The sequence below is a fragment of the Hippopotamus amphibius genome, chromosome 11, assembly GCF_030028045.1.
Source record: "Hippopotamus amphibius kiboko isolate mHipAmp2 chromosome 11, mHipAmp2.hap2, whole genome shotgun sequence".
Lineage (NCBI taxonomy): Eukaryota > Metazoa > Chordata > Mammalia > Artiodactyla > Hippopotamidae > Hippopotamus > Hippopotamus amphibius.
In genome coordinates, this window is record NC_080196.1 from 26,495,807 (window position 1) to 26,519,041 (window position 23,235).

Consider the following 23,235-nt stretch of genomic DNA (forward strand, 5'->3'; position numbering starts at 1 on the left):
AGGGCTCTGTCATCAGGATGGCATTTCATTTTGGATCCACACTTTAAGTCTTAACTCCTATCATGAGTAACTTTGGCGGCCCATCAGAAAGATTTGGGACATCTCTGTTTTCTCGTGAATACGAAAACCAGCTCCCTCCCTCACACAGGCTAGAAAGAAAAAGCAAACGAGAAGAGTAGGACAAGAGCATCACCTAATGGCAAAAGCATGCATTCACTCATTTGAAAGAAGAAAGGTAGTGTTGACTACTGTATATAAAAGGTAACTAATCGAAGAACCTACTGCATAGGACAGGGAACTCTATTCAGTGCTCTGTGATGACCTACACGGGAACAGAGTCTAGAAGAGAGTGGATATGTGTATATGTATGGCCGATTCACTCTGCTGTACAGCAGAAACTAACATTGTAAATCAACTGTACTCCAACTTAAAAGATTTAAAAAACAAGGAAAAAAAAGAAAAAAGAACTGGTGCTTCCTAGGGGTTAAAGTTCACAGCACGGAGGTGCTTTGGGATCAGGAATTTAAGAGAAATAGTCCCTGTCCTAAAAGAACCCAGTTTTACTATGGAGGGACACAGACATGTAAAAAAATTAGAAGAGTGTGATACCTGCTGGGATAGAGGGAATGTGGGGTATTTTGGAAACAGAGAAAAGGGACACCATCTGGTGGAATCAGGGAATGCGTCACAGAGGCACTGAGCCTAAGATTAAGTGGGAGTTAATTAGCTCATCTTGGCTCTCCCATCGCAGTGAGGTTGAGCTTGGCACACAGCATCCACCTTTCGCTTTCCTGTGATGTGCCCACATTTCTCATCTCAGACTGCAGCAAAAAGCCAACCTAAATGCAGCTTTTTTTTCCTGAACACACTGGATGTATGGTTTTCACCTTTTTCTTTTTCTTCTTTTTTTGAGCCATGAAGCATGTGGGATCTTAGTTGCCGGACCAGGGATCAAACCCGCACCCCCTGCATTGGAAGCGTGAAGTCTTAAACACTGGACCAGCAGGGAAGTCCGCTTTTCATCTTTAACATGACATAGACTAGCTCTTTAAAAGGCCTACCCCATAGTGAATTGTGAGAATTTACGAAGCATCTTTAATGTCACTATGAACTGGAAAGCAATGCTGGCCACGGCTGTCGACTTCTGAGAGCACACGGGTATTCCACTCTAGCTGTATTTGAATCACCAAAACCAAATCTGAACCTGGTAGAGATGGGCCAGACGCAAACTCGGAAATTACTCATAGCACTGTTGCTAGGGCGGTAACATACAGTTCACTTGGGGACTGGCTCTCTCCCAATTTTAGTTCTGGACAGAATTAGGCCTGGGTTTATGTGATCCACTCCTGCTCTTTTAGGAACAAGGATGACTGCCTGAGCTTGTGGAAGGAGTTCTGATCCCGAAGGGGTCAGAGTACAGACTCTATCGCCTGTGGCTGCGTATAAAGACGGAGATGAAAAGAGGCACTGATTCATTCGTGAGCCTTCACTGGTTACCTTAGGATTGTTTATCATTCTGACATTTTAAAAAGGCTCTCCAAATATATATCCTTGAAACACTTATTTATGATCTTTATTGGTTGAACAGTTTCAAACAAATCCAGAACAGGTGTCCACATTTTGAGCCTTTAGTGAAAAGACACTATGTCATGCGTGAAATAAGTGCTGATCCCATGGGGTGCTCCCCTGATGCATTTAAATACTGGGCTGATGAGTCAGAAGACGACCTTATGGGACAGAGTCTGCTCAGAAATCTGCTTGAAAAAGGGCATGATTTAAACCTTATATGGTTTTTCACAACATAAATGTACTGAAACTTATAATAACTTCAACTTAATTTCAAAACAAACACCCCAAGAATCAACTCTCCCTTTAAATAAAAAAAATAATCAATTTATACTCTTCTTGAAAGAATTCCAACAATGTAAAATAAGTTCCAATTCCATATATATATAATATATGTACATTTATAACTTAGGTGCTCTGTTTCTCTATATACTTTTATTCATGCATTGTAGCAAGGGCGGACGTGAGGGCTACAGTGGCCTCTCTGAGAAGGCAGTGTAGCTCCTCACCCTGGCGAACAGCAGGGGCGTGTACATCTTGTCGATCTCGAAAGCTGTGACCGCAGTCTCTCCAGTTGATCTGGAAAGAAAGCACAGATTCACTCGTTACAAGGAGATTTCAACTCTTTTAAAATCCTGGCCTATTTTTAGGGGGGGGGTTTATTTTAGGCATTAGCCTTTTATTTAATTCATCTCAATTCTAAATGATATGGGTGTATCGTAGAAAATTTGAAAAATTTAGAAAAATTTAAAGAAAAATTAGTCATCCCATCACCCAGATAAGGCCTCAAGAAGCATTTCTTCCAGGCACCTCAACCTCACTACTGAGCTTTACTGCTGAGATCCACTAGTCATCCTGCTTTTTTAAACATTATGACATAAGCATTTCCTCATATCATTAAATGCTCTTCAGAAGCCATTTTTGTGGCTGCATAGTATTTCACTGTCTGCTTACTCCACTAATTCTCTTTTTGTTGGAGATTTTAAGTTGCTTTTGATATTTGGCCATTTAAAATGATGTGATATTTTTGATTATGCCCTTTGAAGAGATTCCCAAGGTAGGATTTCTAAGTGAAAGGCTATAGACATTTTAAGGCTCTTGTTAAAACATATTTAGAAAAAATTATAATCCTAGAAGAGAACTTAATGATTTACAAAGCTGAGTCAAAAATTACCCACACTCTGGCTGCAGAATTTATAGAAGTTTTAATATAACCAGAGTGTGGATAATTTTTGACTCACCCTCGTAATATTGGCATGGTTAACAGCAAAATTTCAGGCTGGGGAGGAGAAACAGGTGACAACTTGTATTACCACAGCCTTTTATTTTTTTCCTTAAAAAAAAAAAGAAAGAAAACAGAAAATTCAAGTGGCTATAAATATTATCATAAGGAAGTCGACGTGATCATGAGCAGTTACAAATAACATTTTTTTCTCCTAAGGCATGATGCTTTTTCCTACTTCTGGGTTTGGTCTCTTTCTTTGAAAAGAAAAAAATTCCACTTTACAGATTACTCAGAGAAGCAAAAAGAGCATAGTAGGACCGGTTGATGAGGGTGAGAAGAGAGGAAAATGCTCTTTCTCCACTGTCAGGACCTCTCAGATGAGTGGGAAAAGTCATTCGTAAGGTGGAAACGTGACAGAAAAAGTTTTCAACAACGTGGTCGAGGTTGTGAAGGAGGCTAATGGAAGCTGCCTTACAACCCACCTCTCAAAATTCTGGATCCAACTGGCATGGAGACCCTCAGGTACACACCAATATTCTCTCAAACCTAACATCAGCTAATGCCAGTATCCACACAAACTGACATTTCACATTCCGAATTCCTTTTACTCATTTCTACACCGTTCCTTCCTCACACATTCTCATCTGTTCATTAACTATTTCATACAGGTAAACCCTAACTCATAGGACAAGGAGCTTTCAGTAGGAACCATGAACAGACTTAGAGATCTTTTCAGCAGACTTACTTTCCTAACTACAACTTATTTTCAATCTGGGTATAATCCCTGGGGATAAACCAAATGGAAATAAGGTGAAAAATGATAAGACTGAAACATGGGAGAAGAAAAACAGGTCTGGTGTTTTACAACTGCCTTGAGTAAATCAATGAATGAAGTCACGCACGGACAGTTTAGTGCCCGGGTGCCGTCCCACTCACGGAAGCTGTTCTCAACCCCACAGGGGAGATGCCCACCGTTACCCTGGGCAATGGGCAGGAGCTCCAGACGCTCCACTTCCAGGTCCACTTTTAGTTTTTTTCAAGTTGGCCGTTTTCTTGATTTGCAGGAGTATTGTGCTGTGGTTTTGCTTTGTAATCGAATGTTACCTCTGAGGAATCAAACCCTATCTGAGAGCCCCTCAGCTGGACAGGAAGGACACATCTAATGTGCAACCTTGGGATTTTTACTGCATTCACCTACTTGTAAGTAATATGACAAGAGTGATGTATCCAGATGAGTTTGTTGAACCTTTGGTGGCCATTGGAACACAGCTGCAGCCCCACGTGAAAATTCTGATCGGCTTCTTGTACAGGGACACGGCGAAAATATCTGTACTTATAGTCAAGTGGTTTCTGTAAAAGAAGAGGTGTGTGCGCAACAGTGAGACACAGAGGTGGGTGGAGCTACCTCTATACATAAATACCTTAGAAACATGTTAAGTTACATAATATCTGCACACAGTAAACAGCTATCTTGTGTATCAACTGAGACTGTCTGAGTGCCTGGAAAAATGTGAAGGACTCTAAAAGCAGAACACTTTTCCCTCCATCACGATCATCTCAAATGTCACGACAACCCCATGTGTGACAGGCAACGGCAGAGTTGCCATGTGATGGCCGACGGGATGAGGACCCAGGGCGGGCAGCCCAGGGTCAGTGTCAGAGATGCAAACTAAAACTCTCGTTTCCCATGTCTAGGTCTAGTATTTCCTTCTACTGGAAATCACTTGGGAATTTTTAAAGAGGGAAAGTGATGAACTGGTGAAGGCTGCAGAAAAAGCACAGAGTATAACTTATCTTTCACAATAAGAGTAAAGTAGTCAATGGAGAAACAGATGTGACAAGGTTCATTGGAATCACACTTCTGCAAATACTGCTAAAAACACAAGAATGTCGACACTACACATGGCTTCACTGTATTATACTCTGCAGAGAATACTGGTCGTCAGCATGGGAGCTCCTAAACTCTCTTAATACATAAAATCTAAACAACTAGGCCTCACAACTCCCCAGCTCTAACCTCAGGAAATCCATGGCCAAGGTCACAGTGACAGCAAGCATCTCTGCCCCTCAGACTGCTGCCCCCAATTCCAGGAGCCAGAGGGAGCCAGAGAGGCCACAGCCAAGGGCCAGAGGACTCCCAGATGAAACCTGCCTTAACTATTCCCATACATGGTGCTGGGGGTGTGGGGGAGGGATTTAACACAAGAGAAACTACATTCAAAAACTACATTAATTATAAAAGCAACAGGCAAGTATTACTCCAACTGCCTCACAACTGACTGCTTGAGTACACATTATGATTTTTAACCAGGACTGAAAAACATGCACATGGAGAAAAGTTGTGGAAAAAAATTAGCCCCTTAATCTGTTAAGAGAGTTTAAAATACTCCAGAATGTAACAATTCAGCCATCGTATTTGCTTGGCATTTTTTTTTTCCTTTTGCAAGAACAGGAAGAAGGAAATTATCTCACTTTAGCTTATTTCCAGTAGAAACTGAAATTCTAAAAATATCCTTGTGAAAGAATAATCTATATGAGTCCCTTTAGGAAGAAAATCTCCCAGGATTCAAAATGAGAAAAGCCAAAAACATACTCATATATAACTGTACTAGTTATTTCACAGGAAATTCTGGCTTTACATTTTCATGTGTAAAAAAACTGGACCAGAAAAGGAAACTTGGAGAAAAACAAATAAGTTGTTCCAATAAGAAATAACCGCATTTTAGAAACCGCCTTGCAGATACGCTGTAAGTCAACACCCACTTTGTACAACAGCGTAAGTTATGAAACACTATTTTTCATCCTTTCTAATCAAGAATGCTTGAATAAGCAGGTATAGAAATTAAAAGAAAACTACCAATTCCACCTTGCATACTCACTTCTTCTTTTTTCTTAGTTATTACAGCAAATACTTTGGTCTGATTGTCTGTATCTTGTGACAAGCGATAATGACCCAGTAGAATTGCATCAGTTCTAGAAATTAAAAAAAAATACACTTTAAATCTATTAATTAGTAATGTGTATTTATTTAAGTAATTGAAAAAGTAATGGGTTGGAAGTGTTTGCTCAACTGGCCTGAGGACAATCAGCTAGGATGTGAGTAAACCTAGTTTCCAAGGCTCTGAGACCTACTAAAGGACATCTCTAGAGAGAGGCCCAGGGATCGGTATTTTTTGGCTGCGCTGTGTGGCTTGTGCAATCCTAGTTCCCCGGCCAGGGCTTGCACCTGGACCCTCCGCAGTAAAAGCGCCAAGTCCTAAGCACTGGACCACCATGGAACTCCTGGGACTGGTATTTTTCACAAGTGCCCCCATGATTGCTTCTTTAATCACCCAGTATTAAGTTACCACCTAAAGTGTGGGCTGGATAGAAAACTACAGAAACACGACCTGGTATTCCTGGTTCTCAAACGCGGCACGATCGACTGGGGCTCCTCAGGGGTGGTCAGCATCATCACGTGGCCGTCCGGGAAGAACCGTATGTACCTGCGGAACAAGGGAAACACCAGAACGCCACATGCAAAGGTAAAACACATCCTCATTTACTGGTACCCAAACCTGTTTATTCACAGCTGTGTAACCAAAATGAAAATACCACGGGCCAAAGAACTGGCAAAACATCATTGACACAAACGTGACCTGTGAGGCCAGCACTAATCAATGTCAAACAAAAGTGAGGCCCAATGCTACGACACAGTTGTTAGCATAGCCCTGTTGTTTCTCAGTGACACTAATATCTGGTCAACAATAAGCCTGAAAAATAGCACAAGCTATCTGAACAGGCAGAAGACAAGGGAGAGCTCTAAAGTATAAAGTAATTCTTAGATTTAGAGGCCAGGAGGAATTAACTGATTTATCTTAACCTACTGGTTCTTTGAGAGCAGTTCCTGTTACAGCACTGGATAAAAATACTGAGGGCCATTCTGTGGATAAATGCAAAAGCCACAAAGACGACATGCCCAATAACTACCGGACTAACACTTGGAGGGGGAGAATTTGTCACTCACTCAGTTTACTACAGTTGTACCTGTAATATTCCACTTGGTGCCAGGCTCTATAGAAACCATCAAGAGACTGTTCCCCTTGACGAATATATGTGGTTTTACTGATATACACACCTATAAAAAGAAACAGGTTTTTAAAAAGAACATAATAAAAAACTTTTACAATCATGTAACACGTTTCCAGCTTTATTTTTATTGTAGTTTCCTTTAAATATGCTTATAGTACTCAGGTCTGTTATAGAAAATTAAGACTGTGTATTTCTCAAAATCAGCACAACAGACAACCATTGCTCTAAAGAGTTCAACTTACCATCAAACCGAACACGGGGCCTTTCTAAAAACATCTCTCTCCATGATGTGTATGGAACAAGTTTAATACAGCTTCTGCCCCAAACTTTCAAGCAGGCCAAACGCCATATTTCAGGGTCTCTAGGTAATAAAAGCACAACATCAATACATGTAACAGGCAAGTCCCCAGCCACACTCAGACATGAGAAGCATTCCTGCCACCAGCCATCTTTTGTTCAGCAGTACTGGCTGAATGTCTGCCAGGCACTGTCCTGGGCACTGGGGACAGACTGATGGACAGGGCAAAGGCCATGCTCTTTTATAGGGGAAGCAAACGAGAAAACAAGAAAGCGAGAGAAAAATTTCAGGTGGTGTGCTCAGTGAGAAAACAAACAAACAAAGCCGGGTAAGAGGACAAGGACGATGGTGGTGGGGAAACAGACTGTTTTTTCCTGGGCAGTGTCTACATGACAAGGAAGGGTATCCTGGCAGAAGTCACAGCGTGCAGGCCCAAGGGGGAAGTGTGGCCGGTGTGCTCATCAAGGAGTAAGGATTGTGTGGCTGCAGCAACGTGACAAGCTGAAGTGCAGACTACACGCGTGGAGAGGTGGTCAGGGGCAGGTAAGGTAGTGGTCTGCAGGCGGGAGTGGCTGTTTGAGTGAAATGGAGGCCCCTGGAGGGTTCTGAGCATGACTGATGCTTTTAAAACATGACTCTGGTGCTCTGTGAGAATGTGCTCCCAGGGTGTAAGAGCGGAAGCCCAGACACCACACAGGATGCCAATGCCATAATCCAGACCAGGCCTAAGGGTCGCTAAGCCAGAATGGTATTCAACACACAGTGAAATGGTCAGACTGGAGACAGAATTTGAAGACAGCTCCAAGCCCTTATGGGATTACTGCCAAAAGTGCAGCAATTGACGTTTCTAATACAACTTAAATAATTTTAACTGAAACATTCAGTTTTAAAGACGTAGGAACTACTTATACCAAAGCCAGACTGCAAAAAAGAGATTAACTGCCCCCCACCCCCGATTTACACTGCAATGTATTTAAATTTTTTTCTTTTAATAAATACTTTCATAGCCAAGTTTTATCCTACCCCTGAACATTTACTTTCTCAATTCCCTTTTTACAATGTTTTCTCATGTATAAGTATAATGGAGTAACAGTGGTACAGACCCCAATTTCAAAAGGCCGGGTCAATCCACTAGGTGCTTGACAGGTACTTGTTACATAGAAATGCACATAGAATCACCAAAAAACAAAGGTTTCACGCAATTCAAATGTTTTACCCAAAACATAGGACTCCAAATGAGATCAGGTTATTTAAAAACAATGCATCTGAATTTTAAGAACTAAAGCTATAAAAAAGTTCTAGATTCTAAGAATAAAGCATATATTTTTATATAAGGCACTCATAAAAGATTATCTGTTTTAAATGTTATACTAAACTATGATTCTTCTTCATAGAGCAAGATTTTAAAAGTATAGGATAATTTTTGCAGTTTTATTGAAAGACATTTGACATACATCACTGTAAAAATGTAAGGTGTACAGCATGATGGTCTGATTTACATCTACGGTGAAATAAACCACAACAGGTTTAGTGAACATCCACCATCTTATACAGATACAATAAAGAGAAAAGAAAAGGTCTCCTGCGATAAGAACTCTTAGGATCTACTCTCATATCACATGGCGACAGTAACTACAGTCACCATGTTGTACACTACACCCTTAGTACTTATTTGTAACTGGAAGTTTGTACCTGTTGACCATCTTCCTCCAGTCCCCACTCCCCCACCTCTGGTAACCAGAAGTCTATGCTCTCTTTCTGTGTAGATTCCACATATAAGTGAGATCATACAGTATCTGTCTTTTTCTGTCTGACTTCTTTCACTTAACATAATGCCTTCAAAGTCCATCTATGTTGTCACAAACGGTGGGATTTCCCCATTTTTTACGGCTCAATAATATTCCACTGTTTATATACATCACATCTTCTTTACCCATTAACCCATCCATGGACACTTAGGTTGTTTCCATGTTCTGGCTACTGTAAATGATGCTTCTACGCACATGCGGTACAGATATATTTTAGAGTTAGTGTCATTTCCTTCAGATACATACTCAGAAGTGGAACTGCTGGATCGTATGGTAGACCTATTTTTAATTTTTGGAGGAATTTCCTCAAAAAAGTTTGGAGGAACTTCCATACTGTTTTCCACAGTAGCTATGCCAATTTACAATCCCACCAATAGTGCACAAGGGTTCCCTTTTCTCTACATCCACATTTATCTCTTGTCTTTCTGATGATGGCCATTCAAACAGGCATGAGCTAACATCTCACTGTGGTTTTGATTAGCATTTCCCTAATAACTAATGACGTTGAGCAACTTTTCATGTACCTGTTGGCCATTCGTACATCTTCTTTGGAAAAACATCTATTCAGGTCCTTTGCCCATTTTTTAATTAGATTATTTGGGGGTTTTTGCAATTGAGTTGTATGAGTTCTTTATATATTTTGGATATCAACTCCCTATCAGATATATGGTTTGCAAATAGTTTTTCTTAGCCCATCAGTTGTCTTTTCACTTTGTGGATATGTTTTTTGCCAGAGTTGCTTAAAAAAAAAGTAAGTACCTGGCACAGATATAGAATCCTCTGCACACCTGTGACAACTGCTCCAATGATCTGAGGTCCAGGTCGCTCGACACCACCCATCGGAAGATGTACATCAGGACCTCCATCGGCAGTGCTACAAAAGAAACCACCCTCAGTGACTCTCCTTCCTATACATCACTCTACTGTCATGTTCTCAGTGCAGATATCTTTATGTATCCCTAAAATTTTATAAACTACACCTTCAGTTATGCTCAGAGCTACAGCACGACTGTATTTAACTGCCCAAAAGTAATAACAGTTCCTAACATCAAGACACAAATATCTTAGTTTTTTCAGTATTTAACAGATCCGGAGCTACTTTTATAAAGTACCCCTTTCCCTTGGAAGATCATTTCATCGTCAAGATAAATAAAAACAGGTATGTTAGAAAAACTGTCTAGTATATATGCGTATGCATCATCCATACTGCATTTTTTACTGCATTTGTTAACATTAGAAAGTTATTTGCATCTCCTTGAAAATTTTCAATTGTCCTCCTCTGAAAAGTCCCATAGCTAACTAAACATTTAACATATGAAAAGAAAAAAATAATTCATTTTTAAACACTCAGCCTATCTCAGGACTACTGACTACTGTCCAACTTGGCTGAAGTGCCTGATGATACCAGTGTTCCTCCTATTGTCTTCAGGCTGCCCCAACAACTCAGACATTCACACTCTTAGATCAACACTGAGAATAGAATGGCATCCTTGAACAACTGCTGCAAACTTCACTCTACTTCAGATTTTGAAAAGCTCGGTAGTATACACAAATTAATTACAGTTAGCCCTCCCACCATACTGTGAACTAGAGCAATTGTCTGACAGGCTAGCTGACCTTATAAGTTCAGAAAACTTAAATCTAAGGAAAAGTATCAGTATTTCTCACTGTTATAAGGAGTCTGAAGTCACACCTGATATGTGAGTCTGACTGCTCTCGAGTTCAGGCTGACACAGTTTGAGTGCAGACTCCTGAAACATGAGCTGCTGCTGGAAGCAGGACAGGAGATCTGCCATCTTGCTGTCGTCATCAGTATCTTCAACGCTGAGAAGAGAAGGGAGGTGAGCGAACTCAGTGCCCCAGGCTACACACACACACACAGCTCAGAAACTGACTTTTCACAGTACTTTCAAATCTGCTTTAGAAAAAATCATCCAAAAGCAAACTTCCTACTACTTTTCTTTTTATATGATAAACGTTATACCCTGCCTTGTAAAAGAGTGCTATACCAACTTTTTGAAGAAAAAAAGCTTCGGCAATCTTAATTCCCACAGAGAGAGAATTAGAATTTTTGGATACAGGTGTTGAGATTTAAATTAGTTTTATGGTAAAGTAGAGATTTCATGAATTAGTAAAAAATTTCAAATGATTTTTAAAAATCTTATGTAAATATATCCTTTTAAGTGACCATAATCCATTCTAATTGGATAAAAATAAAATACACAGATGTCATGTAAGATACTTAACACATGTGCCTTATCACCCTACCTTTAGACAGGAAAATATGTAATTTTAAAAAGCAGGGTCCACAAATAATCTATCAGTATAAACAAATACATAGAGTTCTAGAAAAATACCTAGTTTTCATTTTTGTTGATGTGACCTTAAAAATGATCAGACTTACAAAAACATTGGATGAGGATGAAGTTAGAAAATGAGGCTTATAAAACAACAAAGGGCACATGTGGCTGAGGCTAGATGGACTGCAGGGCTATGCTACCAGCTTCTTACAGAAGGCCAAAAAAAAAAAGACAACTGAGGCTTTTAGGGCCTATTAGGTCTGCTAAGAAAATAAACAATCATATCCTTAAAGAACTTTCAGAGCATCTGAGTCTGTGAGACAGGATGAGAGAGGAAGAAATGCTTCTTTAATGTTTTAATACAACCTTTCTTAATAGCACCTGGCATGTATTTACAAAACTGGCTAAGAGCTGGGTCTAAAGGACCCCACCCAAATTTAAGGAAGGTTTAGAAAAAGCCCCAATGAGTCCTTTTGAGTATGAACCACCTCATACTGTTAAATCTAATTTGGTGAACAATATAATTAGCCCAAAAGTTCAACAGGCAGTAAATGCTGACTTCATCGGGATATTTTTAATACGGCTTAGCCAAAGCTTAACCATTAATACTCTAAGCAGTTAAACAGCACAGGCAATCAGCGTAAGTTATCGATAAAGGTAACTTCTTAACTGTTTCATGAGAGAGGAAATGTAATAATGACTAATATAATATCTCATTACCAAAATTCTATTTTTCTAGGTACCACTCATTTTAAATTGGACATCCTCTCATGGGTACAGACTCCCCTTCCCTTCTAAAATCAGCTTTGGGAAAGAGAGAGATTAAGCCAACACAATTTTATAATTGTTTTACAAACAGCTCCAAAAGTATCAGCTTAAAAATATGTTCTCTTGGTCTCTGTCCATATAAACCATCAATCCTACTGTATGAACATAATACCAGTGGTATCTATACAATGAAACATGGTTTCTTTTAGGAGCACTTATATTCAGGCCCAGTGCTTTTAAACAAATGTTACAGTCTTAACAATAATCCATCTACAACAAGGTCTGGTTAGAGTCCAACATTTTCCTAATAAAAAGAATTTTAAAAAATGTATAGTTTCAAACAGATACAAAAGGAGAAAGACTAGTTTAACAAAACCCCATGTACTCAATTTCAATCATTATTAACATTTTTTAGCTTTGGCCTGATTATATTTTTAATAGTAATGACTTCATAGGTTTTAGAAAGTGGAAATGTGTCCTTTAATTACTCCTTTCAGTAATCACTGCTTTTATTGAAAAACCAAAACAACAACCAAAAAAAATCACCTTATTTTTGTTACATCTCTTTAAAATGTGCATTTCTATACCTAAATCTTAAAATTTCCCTAATTAAAAAATTTCTATAACTATAAACAAATCTTTATACTAAAGACTATATAACTTAACAGAATTAGCACCGTCTTCTTATCATGTTAAGAGTCAACAGGGCAAAGACGCTTAACTTTAACGAACTCTATATATTACTGTCTATCAAATTATATACGCACTAGCTGTTTCCAACGCCATCACCATCTGGAGACCGGGTATAAGTAATCTTGAACTCTATATCAGGTACAAGTTGCATAGCCCTACGATAAAACTTGATGGCTAAAAGAAGAAATAAAGCTAAATTAGCTATGACCACACATTTTTGTCATTTCCTTTGATTACCCTAACTGTGGTTTACTTTGGTAACTTTCTTTACAAACTGCCAAATTCCCTTTTTCTACATGCAACAGTAGCAGTGAACAAACTTATTTCCAAACCCTACTATTCAGAAATAATCTTTTTCTAAAGCTCTCACATTACAGAAACTTAAGATGTTGCATTTTACGCTTATCTTTTAGCCCATCTTTTTCCTCAGCCTCTCACATATTGTCAGAAGTGATCTTATATGTGGTTGTCTTTCTTTGGGCTTTGAAAATGCCACTACTGTAGCCCCAACAAAAACACCTTTAAGCAAACTTCTCTCTAGGATGCAGAGTTGAGGAAAATCAAATGCTTCCTCCTGAGCAGAGTAAGGAGAAGGGTTTTTTGGAATTTACCCTTCAAATCCAACTTCTTTTAGTCCAGCTGCCTCTTATTTAGCTAAATAACCTATAAAACCTGTTTTTAAATAAATCTGGCCAGGTGGTTTAGAACTATAACATTGAGCAGTGTCTCCCACAGACACATACCATAGAATTTGGGGCTGCAGAAGCCGACTAGTTCTTGCCCCTCAGACAAAGTCCATTCAGTTCAGTCCACTCTGCCAGGTTCTGTTACTCCGGGTGAGTTACTATAAACTACATGGAGACAGGAATCTCACAGGCTAATAAAGACTGTGAAGGGATGTCACCATTTGGGCCCTTCTCATATCTCAGAGTAAAAACCCACTAGAAGAAACTTGCAAATAAATGCAGTAATTTTGAAAATGTTATTTGGGGGGCATTTTCAAACAACTCAAGCGCTAGCATTTTTTTTCCATGCCCCAATTAATAGCTTTTCTCTCACAAAATGAAAGCCTAATTACAAACCTAATCTGGTAAATAGTCCCATCACTTGGTTTACTTACACATTTCTACTGGCCTAGTAAGAAAGACAATTAAGGCTGAAGAGTATTCCTTCTCATAAAATGTAAATTAGAATTTAGAAAGCATGTACATGTTCCTCAATCTATCCTTTATATTCTCCTCCTCTGAAATAATGTTCACCTATAAAAAGAGCATATCCTATTTTTCATGAGTAACAATATTTTTAAGACTTTAATAATGAAGAATTAATGAATACTAAACTCTAAATGTAGAAAAAGGTTATTTTTACTCATACTAGTATGATGACGTTTCCCAGTAATATTTTTTGGAAAGAGATGGGTTATATAAAAATACAATTTTTATTTTTGATCTTTTAAAAAACAATCTCAAATATACATACTGATGTTCTATACCAAATATATTCTAGTTAAAAAAAAAATTGGTCAGTAGCAAAGATTGTTATTCAGAAATGTCAAGACAAGATGATCCTGGGACCTGAGTTCTTACCTTCATAGAGAGCTCCATTTTGTTCTTCTTCTACTGCTTTTAGGAAGAGTTCTCGAGCCTATAAAGAGTGAAAAACAATTTTTGAAAATCTATATTAAAAATGAGTGCGGGTGGTGTAAGGATAGCCTTTTCAACAAATGGTACTACAACAGTTAGACATCCACAGGCAAAACAATGAACTTCAACCTCAACTTCACAGCTTACACAAAAAGCGACTGGAAAATGGATCAAGAACTTAAAAGTAAAACTTTAAAAACTTTTAGGGGGAAAAAAAAAGAAAAAGAAAATCTGGGAGACTTGGGCAAGGAGTTCTTATACTTGACACCAAAAGCACAGTCCATAAAAGAAAAAATTGATAAAATGAACTTCATCAAAATCAAAAACTTTTGCTTTGCGAAATTCTCTGTTAAGAGGACGAAAAGACAAGCTACAGAGTGAAAGAATTTACAAGCCACATATTCAACAAAGGACTTGTATTTGGAATACATAAAGAACTCTTAAAATCCACCATGAGTAAACCGATTAGAAAAGACGAACAGCTATTTCACAGGGGGGCATATAAAGATGGGAAACAGCACGTGAAAGGGTAATGAACATCATTATCCATCAGGGAGATACAAATTACAGTCACAAGGAGGTATCACTACACACATATCAGGATGGCTAAAATTAAAAAGTAATGACAACACCTGATGGTGAAGGGGATATGGAGACTGGATTACTCACACAATGCTGGAGGGAACAGAAAATGGTACAGACACTGTGGAAAAGAGTCTGCAGTTTCTCATAACCAAACGTACTTACCATACAACTCAGCAATTGCACTCTCAGGCCAGAGAGGTGAAAACTTATGTTTATGCAAAAACCTGCATGTGAATATTCATAGCAGCTCTAGTAATAAAGCGCCAAACTGGAAACGCCCCAAATGTCCCTCAGGTGAGTGGTCAAACAAAGTGGGATACATGCACACCATGCAACGTGATTGAGCAGTAAAAAGCAACAAATTACTGACACACACAACAACTGGGATGAACCTTAAAGGAATTATACATTTTCTGAATATCAAAATTATAGAAATGCAGAGCAGAGTAGTGTTGCCAGCAGTTAGGAATGACTGGGGAGGAGGTGGGGAAGAGAGTGTATAACTAGGTAGCGAGAGGGGGCCTTGTCATGACAAAACAGTTCTGTATGTATTTTTTTTTGGCCACACCGTGAGGCATACAGGATTTAGTTCCTCGACCACGGATCGAACCTGAGTCCCCTGCAGAGTCTTAACCACTGGACCGCCAGGGAAGCCCCTAGTTCTGTATCTTGATTGTGGTGGTCGTTACATGAAGCTACACGTGTAGTACTATTGCAGAGAACTATGTATACACAAACACACAAAGTGCCTGGAAATCTGAATAAGCTCTGTGGACTGCACCAATGTCTACTTCCTAGAAGTCTAGCTATGGCAGATGTCACTGTTGAGGGAGGATGTGAAGGGCGCACAGGACCCCCCGTGCTATGAATCTATGATTATTTCAAAATTAAAATGAAATAAAACGAATATGGACAGTTTTTTGCTATCAAGGTAATGTCGATTATTTAATGGCAAATTGCTGTAAATAAAAACTTGGGTCTGATGGTGTGAAGATAACAGTCCCTGTGGATACGGTCAGCCCTCCACATCCCTGAGTTCCGCATCCTCACATTCAAGCAAGCGCAGATCAAAAATACTTGAAAAGAATTCCACAAAGCTCTGAAAACAAGACTTGAATTTGCACTGGCACCTCTTTACTGAGCATTTACATTTTACTGGGTATTATAAGTAATTTACAGATGATTTAAAGCATACTGGAGGATGTGTGTGGTGATATGCAAACACTACACCATTTCATACAAGGAAGGTGAGTATCCTCAGATACCGAGCCACAAATGTGGTGAAAACTGAAATGGTGGGCTGTGCGTATTTTGTGTGGATAAGCACTAGGAAAGAGGTGAACCATTAGAAAGCATTCAAAATTTCCCAGAGTAAGGAAATGATCACTGCATCATTATAAATTTGTTCAACTCAAAATATAACAAAATATTGCATTAAGACCTTTGGGAAGGTGTTAACATTTGAACCAATTTTTTCCCCTTTCGGGCTTCTGTTAATTCAGAGGCATCTAACTTTCAGAGACCAAGTGAATCTCGGGGGTGTATATTACCAAAGAGTTCCAGCAAGACTGTATACCTGTAGGAAAGAAGGAGTAATGTATCATCCAAAGACCTACAAAAAGTCATGAGGGATGGATACACTGGCACACTTGTCAACATCTTTCCAAGTACAACGCCCATTAACACTTAACTTTTCTTCTTTCGCCAGCTCCTGCTTTCCCTTGATGTCCGCTGCTCTCAGTGAAGAGCCTCTCATTGCTCTGTAAGGTCGAGGTTCTAAACTGCTCGAGCTTCCACCTGGGGCAAGTTCAAACATCCACTGAGCCCGGAACCTCTGGAGTTGTGCCTGAGGGAGAAGAATGTTTTAGGACCTGCCAAGGAAGAGGAGTGCAACTCTAAAACAATCTATCAATAGAACCAACACTGATGTCCATACACATACACATTCTAAGATGAAAAACACTGTCTTTAAATTACTAAATTACTGAATACTACCATTAAATACCTGTTATCTTCCAAGATAATTTTTTGCTTAAGACTTTGAAGAAATCATAAAAATCTGCCTAAAATAAGATTCTCTGTATCAGAGAAATCTAATGATATGGGAAAATCAAATTTTAATTGGAAATGAAAATATAAGCCATCACTTAGGGACTGAACTTAGTTGCTTTCAAACATTTCTTCACTTGGAACATATCACCTCAAAATTCTGTATGTGATCCCCAAGTCTTCCTTTCAGTAACCATTCTGTTTTAAAAGAAATTATTTTTTCTAATATATATCATTAAAAAAATTTAATATAAAAGTGAGGCCCCCTGTGTGGTGGGCTCTGCTGTGCTGCCCAGATACCTCCCATAAGGAACTGCAGGGAGTGCTACCGAAAAACAGCCCTCAACTGTCTGCCCTTGTGGGTAAGGCCTCAGTGAGATCATACCAGGCGGTTCCCACCCAATGCCTGATGAATGACAGAGATCAGAGACTGATAAAGGACCCCACTCTGAAAGGTCATTCCGTCCTCAGAACTTCTGCAGGATTAAATGAGGTGGCCCACTGAGACTGCAGAGCAGTCTAGCTCCCCACCCATTCCAGCTTCCCTCCCTGCCTCCCTGGCACAGGTGCTGACCCCAAGAGCACTGCTTAAACCTCCTACATCCACCTTGGAGTCTGCTTTCTGGGAACCCGACCTGAGATGCCCACAAAGAAGGCCATTGGTAATTGGATTGTGTATATTAGTCCTGGCTTTTTTTTTTTAATAGCTTTAAAATATGGAAGCTTTTAAAATAATTTTTCTCTACGTTCTGCACACTACTTTGACTCCCACCTTTCTACTTCTAACATAACACATATACCTCTGACTTAAGCATGTGGGATCTTAGTTACCGGATCAGGGATCGAACCTGAGCCCCCTACATTGGAAGCACGGAGTGTTAAGCACTGGACCGCCAGGGAAAGTCCTAGCAGCACTCTTTTTTTTTTTTAAAGATTTTTTAGAATTAATTAATTTATTTATTGGCTGCGTTGGGTCTTTGTTGCTGTGCACAGGCTTTCTCTAGTTGTGGAGAGCGGGGGCTACTCTTTGCTGCAGTGCGTGGGCATCTCATTGCGGTGGCTTCTCTTGTCTAGCAGCACTCTTAATGTCTACTAGATGGAGCACTCTAAATGCACAAGTATTACAAAGATTACAAATTCAGTAAGAAGCACTTAACTAATTACAATGAATATTTTTCTATTTCGACACACAAAGACCTACCTCATCCTTTTAAATGGCTGCAGAGTATTTCACTGTATGAATGCATCATTACTTAACACAAGTGATGGGTATTTAGGCTATACTCCATTTTTCCATATAAACAATGCTACAATAAACATTTTTGTATGTGTACATTTACTCACTTCCCCTATTACTTCCTTAGGATTAATTTCCTGCAAGTAGAGTTGCTGGTTCAAAGGGAATGTATGCTTTTCATTTTGATCCATACTGCTAATCTTCCCTCCAAAAAAGTTGTAGCAACTTATGCTTTCATGTATACTGTGTGAGTGCTCTCATAGCCTGGACAGCAACAGGCATTATTCACTAATCCGATTTTTTTTAATAAATTTATTTACTTATTTATTTACTTAATTTATTGGCTGTACTGGGTCTTAATTGCTGCACACGGGCTTTCTCTAGTTGCTGAGAGCGGGGGCTACTCTTCATTGTGGTACGTGGGCTCCTCATTGTAGTGGCTTCTCTTGCGGAGCACAGGCTCTAGAGCACAGGCTCAGTAGTTGTGGCGCACAGGCTTAGCTGCTCTGTGGCATGTGGGATCTTCCTGGCCCAGGGATCAAACCCGTGTCCCCTGCATTGGCAGGCGGATTCTTAACCACTGCACCACCTGGGAAGTCCTTGATCATTTAAAAAAAAAAAATTCTTTGCAGATTTAATTTATATTTTTAAAAAATTATTAGTGAGGCTGATTATCTTTGAATGTTTAATAAATATTTATATTAATTTTTTCCATTAGTTGTTCATTCCTATCTTTCTATCCTATGTTCTTACTAATTTTATAAGGATGTTACATTTATATCAGAGATATCAATCCTCTTCCCATACATGGTAAATAGTTTTTCCAGTTAATTACTTCTCTTGACTTAGGAGGTCTTTTGCTATATATAGGTTTTAAACTTTTAGGTGGTCAAATCTGTCAATCTTTTTCTTTAAGGTGATCGGTTTTAGTCATGCTTATGCCTTGGTTTAAACACTTTAAACCCATATATTGAATTACACAGCAGCAGTTATTGATATTTCTTTTTACAGAAAAAGAAATCCATAACATAGTTATAACTTAAGTACTCTAAAAACTGGTATAAAAATACAGCTACATTCAATGCAAATAAGAACCTACTAATTCACAATTATGACCAACTCCTGCTTATGTACGGAAAGCAACAGAATAAAAACTAAACACACAAATGAAGAAACATGCCTGCAAATCTGTCTCAGCAGGGCTTTCGTTTTCACCATCATCTCCTGCCCTGACAGCGTTGTCAGAATGACAATCTTCCTCAGCTTCTGCCTGAGGGGGAAAATAAACAAAGCTCAGGAATACACTAAAATCGGTTTCCCTGGGTAACCTACATCTACTCAGCTACCTGTCCAGTGAAACATATAGTTGCCTCTCTCTAGATTATCTTCTTCACAGATAAGTTAAGTGAGTCTAGTCAGAAAATCTGATACTTTAATTTTTTAATACTGTAGAACAAACAACTTCCCTGGGCTCCAGCTTAAAATGTTTTGGTAGATGGTTAAAAAGAACAACTTTGCTTCAGAAAATAAGTCAGTGGTGGTATAGAGTTCAACAAATAGTTTTTGTTTCATGGATTTCTTAAGACCATATACAGTCTATATGTGGTTGTCCCTTTTTTACACAAACTGGAATGTTATTAATGTGTGAATGACTTTAGTCTGTTAATGTTTGAAACATACCAGAAAAGCTCATTAAAACCAAAGACATGTAATAGTGAAGGTTTCTGTAAAGAAGCCCCTTCTATTCTATTTTTTTTTATAAATCCAGATTTTTATATATTGGATTGATTTAAAGTGGAACAAAGCTGGGCTGGAATTACTGTTCAAAGCTTGGGACTTAAGAGGCCTCAGGTCAGTTTTTTATTCTTTTATTCTCCATAAGTGTTTGCTAAATAAAACTGAATCCTACCTTCCAGTGAAAAGGAAATGTTGCCTAGGTGCAGTCTGTTACCTAATACACCTATTAGCAAATAAGACTTGCTCAACACTTCAAGTGTTCAGTCCTATAAAGAAATGAGGCAATCAGGGAAGTGAGCCTGAAGGTTAGTTAGAAATAAAATAATAAAACCTATTTAATTTTACTCATTCCAAACATGGTGTTTTACAACTGCCAATTTGGGTTGTAATTTGTTCCCAGGACTAAAATGTTTGTATGAACACCTATCTTTGAGCACAGCAACCAGACATACTTGCTCCTCTTCACAGCACAACACAAACAAGCCTGGCTCCCTATCTTATCTCTGGCAACCAGACTTAGAACAGAGGTGCCTGTAAGATGTGAACTAGTTAGTATATGGTAACGTGCTTGGCACCCTGGAAAGATTAAATCAGTGAAGAAATAAATAAGAAAGGCTGAGACTCGGATGAATTTCCAGAAAACTGGAAAATTTAAGCATTAAAGCATTGTCAAATACATATTTTTTAGTCTCTTTAAGCTGAGAGCTTTTTCTACTAAGAACATTAATGGGAAATTACACAATAAAAAGGTCTGAATTTATAGATCTAAGAAGTATTTCTCTCTCTTCTCAAATAAGGGTCTGCTTTATTACTATAAACTCTCAGGACAGCTAATGGAAGAGGACCTTGGTCCCTGGGGTACCTCAGTAATTCAGCCTCTACCTCTAGACCAGTAGCCCCACGAAACTGACTTCAACTGAGCTTCCCCTGCTCTCTCCAGCCCCGCGCTTTTGCACATGCTGCTTGCTCTCTGCATCTGGAATGCCTGCGTCCTCTTCCTCCTCTCTTGGCTACTGCTACTCATCCTTCAAGATTCAGCTCAGGGATTATCCCAGTAGGAAATATTTTCTGATCCTTTTACTTGCCTCTTTCGTTTTCTCATTACACTTGTGCTGGTATCAGAGCATTTAAGACCTGTATTGAGATTTCGTCTCTTTCGCTAGAGTTAGTGCATTGGCAACAAGATCTGAGGTCTGGCACTATGCCAGATGGATAATAAGTGCTCAAAAAAATGAATTAACAAATAAAATGCCATAAGGATATATAATGCATATCTAAGGATGAGGTAAGGAGACAGGAAGCCTATAATACAGACAGCATCTTTCTTCTTCCCTGAGCTGTGTTATAATAGAGCTCTAATCCACTAAGACTTTGATTTTGACACTACGATGATAAAAACAGAACCATCAAATTTGGGGTTTTACTACACTTTTTAACTCAAATACCACTTGAAAAAAGCGGGTCTTCAGCTGTCATCCAGAGATTTTCACTTTGTTTTTCATAATTGAGTTTGACCTAACATCACCCTTCAGTAGAGTAGCTCATGTATTCATCATTTTACTGTTTTACAGATGGGGCTAATGCAATACAGAAAGTTAAAGTGCTTAATCCTGGTCAGAGAACTATTTCTGAAAGTTTAGAAGCACAGTCAGGGTTTCTCTCTTCTCCAAACTGCCTTCATAAAATAAATTCATTCAACCATTCATGTATTCAATAAACACTTGGGTGTCTTCTATAAGCTGAGTCTGGTATCATTTCACTCCTGAATCACTGAACTTCAGCCAAAGATTAGTTTCTCGGATGGATAATTTATTCGATGCCAAAGCCAAAGCAAAGCAGCATGGAGCAGAGACTACACATTCCAGCAGGCAGTAGCCCCATGGAATCTGCTTTGTCAATTTCTGGAGCTTTGCTCCGTTCCTCCATTTGGACCGCACTGACGCTGCTTGGTCCCTCCCTGCCTTGAAATGAGACATAATCCCTCCAGCCCCAAGCAGCCAAGACCGCCTGCCAAAACCCTGTCCCAGGAACTGCCGCGTCCTGGCGCAGGTGCCTCCTCAACCCAGGACTCCTTAAGGGGCCAGAAACGGAGGCTTCGTGGGCAGGCTTTTGTGGGGGGACGATCAACAAGTGACTCCACTCGCCAAGGCTCCCTCCCGATTTCAGATGCTGCGACGGCTCACCTCGATCTATGCTCGCTGCTTTTAATAAAGGGAATAGATTGGTTCAATGTCCTCAGCAGGCCGAGGAGACAGAGACAATTTTTCTCGGCCGTCCAGCAAACCGGCTCTGCTCACCTGGAGCCCCCGCTGCGGGAACTCGGCAAGAAGCAATCCCGGGGAGCGGGCAGGGCTGGCACTGTCCGCTCTCTCAGGCCAGGGCCCCCAGGACGGTGGTAGCCGTGCAGCCCCCACCCCTCGCAGGTTCCCCCTCCCCACAGGCCCGTACCCTCCCGCCCGAGCCCCTCGGCGCTTTACCATGCTGGCGGGCCGGCCGGCCGCGGCCGAGGGGCTCTCGGTGCCCCCTCGGCACCGCCCCCGCGAGGAGCTGCGCTGGGAGCCCGGTGTCTACTCCTGCCGTCTGCTGCAGCGGGGCTTAGCAGAGTTCTCGGTCGGAGAAGCGCACCAGGCAGCGGCAGTAACTGCGGGCCCGGCGTACGGCAGCCATCTTCGCAGGGCAGAGGGCCAGATCGCGGCGCGCTGGGGCGGCGGCCGGGGACTCGCGGGGCGCAGGGACGCCAGGGGCCGGCCGAGGCCGAGAACTGTGCGCGCACCGGCGGGTCCGCCCTGTCGGAGACCCCAGACGCTGCCGCGGAGATGCCCCTCTGCTGCGGAACCCTGCGCCGGCGCAGCGAGCATGCGCGGTGCTGACCCGCCGCCGCCGCCGCCGCCGCCGCCGCGGCCCGCGCGCTGTGCTCCGGTGCGCGAGGCACAGCCCGGGTGAGGTCACCGGGTTGCTGAAGGCCAAACTCAACGTAGTCTTCGGCTCGGTGAACTTATGCAACCTTGAACAGGACTTAACTCAAATTTAGAGTTGAGGCCCTAAGGCAAGCGGCCCTAAGGCATCGAATTCGGTGCTCCGGTCGGTTGGTCACTACACGGTCCTGGGCGACTGTGGCTACAGTACCACTCCGGGATTGCAGGGAAACAGTTAAATTCCACACTCGTCACAGGCTGTTATAACGACTACAGTTTTTAAAAACACGGTTCTGGATGTTGAGAAAAAGATGCGCTCAGGTGAGCAGCAGGAGAAGAC

At 40.4% G+C, this 23,235-nt stretch overlaps 1 protein-coding gene across 2 annotated transcripts; it reads right to left on the reverse strand.

Annotated features, from left to right (window-relative positions):
* Positions 1-1,548: 1,548 nt before the first annotated feature.
* On the reverse strand, positions 1,549-22,671 carry FBXO9 (F-box protein 9). Of its 2 annotated transcripts, XM_057699791.1 has the most exons (13): positions 22,458-22,671; positions 19,424-19,513; positions 16,648-16,803; positions 14,316-14,373; positions 12,804-12,903; positions 10,662-10,792; positions 9,728-9,842; positions 7,105-7,223; positions 6,818-6,908; positions 6,181-6,276; positions 5,671-5,764; positions 3,990-4,141; positions 1,549-2,145 (listed from the first exon to the last, which is right to left on the reverse strand). In XM_057699791.1, the coding sequence occupies exons 1-13, from the start codon at positions 22,458-22,460 to the stop codon at positions 2,037-2,039; spliced, it is 1,314 nt and encodes a 437-aa protein (XP_057555774.1). In that variant the 5' UTR covers positions 22,461-22,671; the 3' UTR covers positions 1,549-2,036. The 2 variants fall into 2 exon arrangements, with proteins under 2 accessions (XP_057555774.1, XP_057555775.1); XM_057699792.1 differs by lacking the exon at positions 19,424-19,513.
* Between the last annotated feature and the right edge of the window lie 564 nt (positions 22,672-23,235).

Bases quoted from the DNA above. Each gene is read 5' to 3' on its own strand.
- FBXO9 (XM_057699791.1), bottom strand. The intron at 10,793-12,803 runs GTGCGTATATAA...TTCTCTTCTCAG, and splicing joins GATGGCGTTGGAAACAGCTA to CGTTGAAGATACTGATGACG. The intron at 2,146-3,989 runs GTAGGTGAATGC...CTTTCTTTCCAG, and splicing joins TCTTGTCATATTACTTACAA to ATCAACTGGAGAGACTGCGG.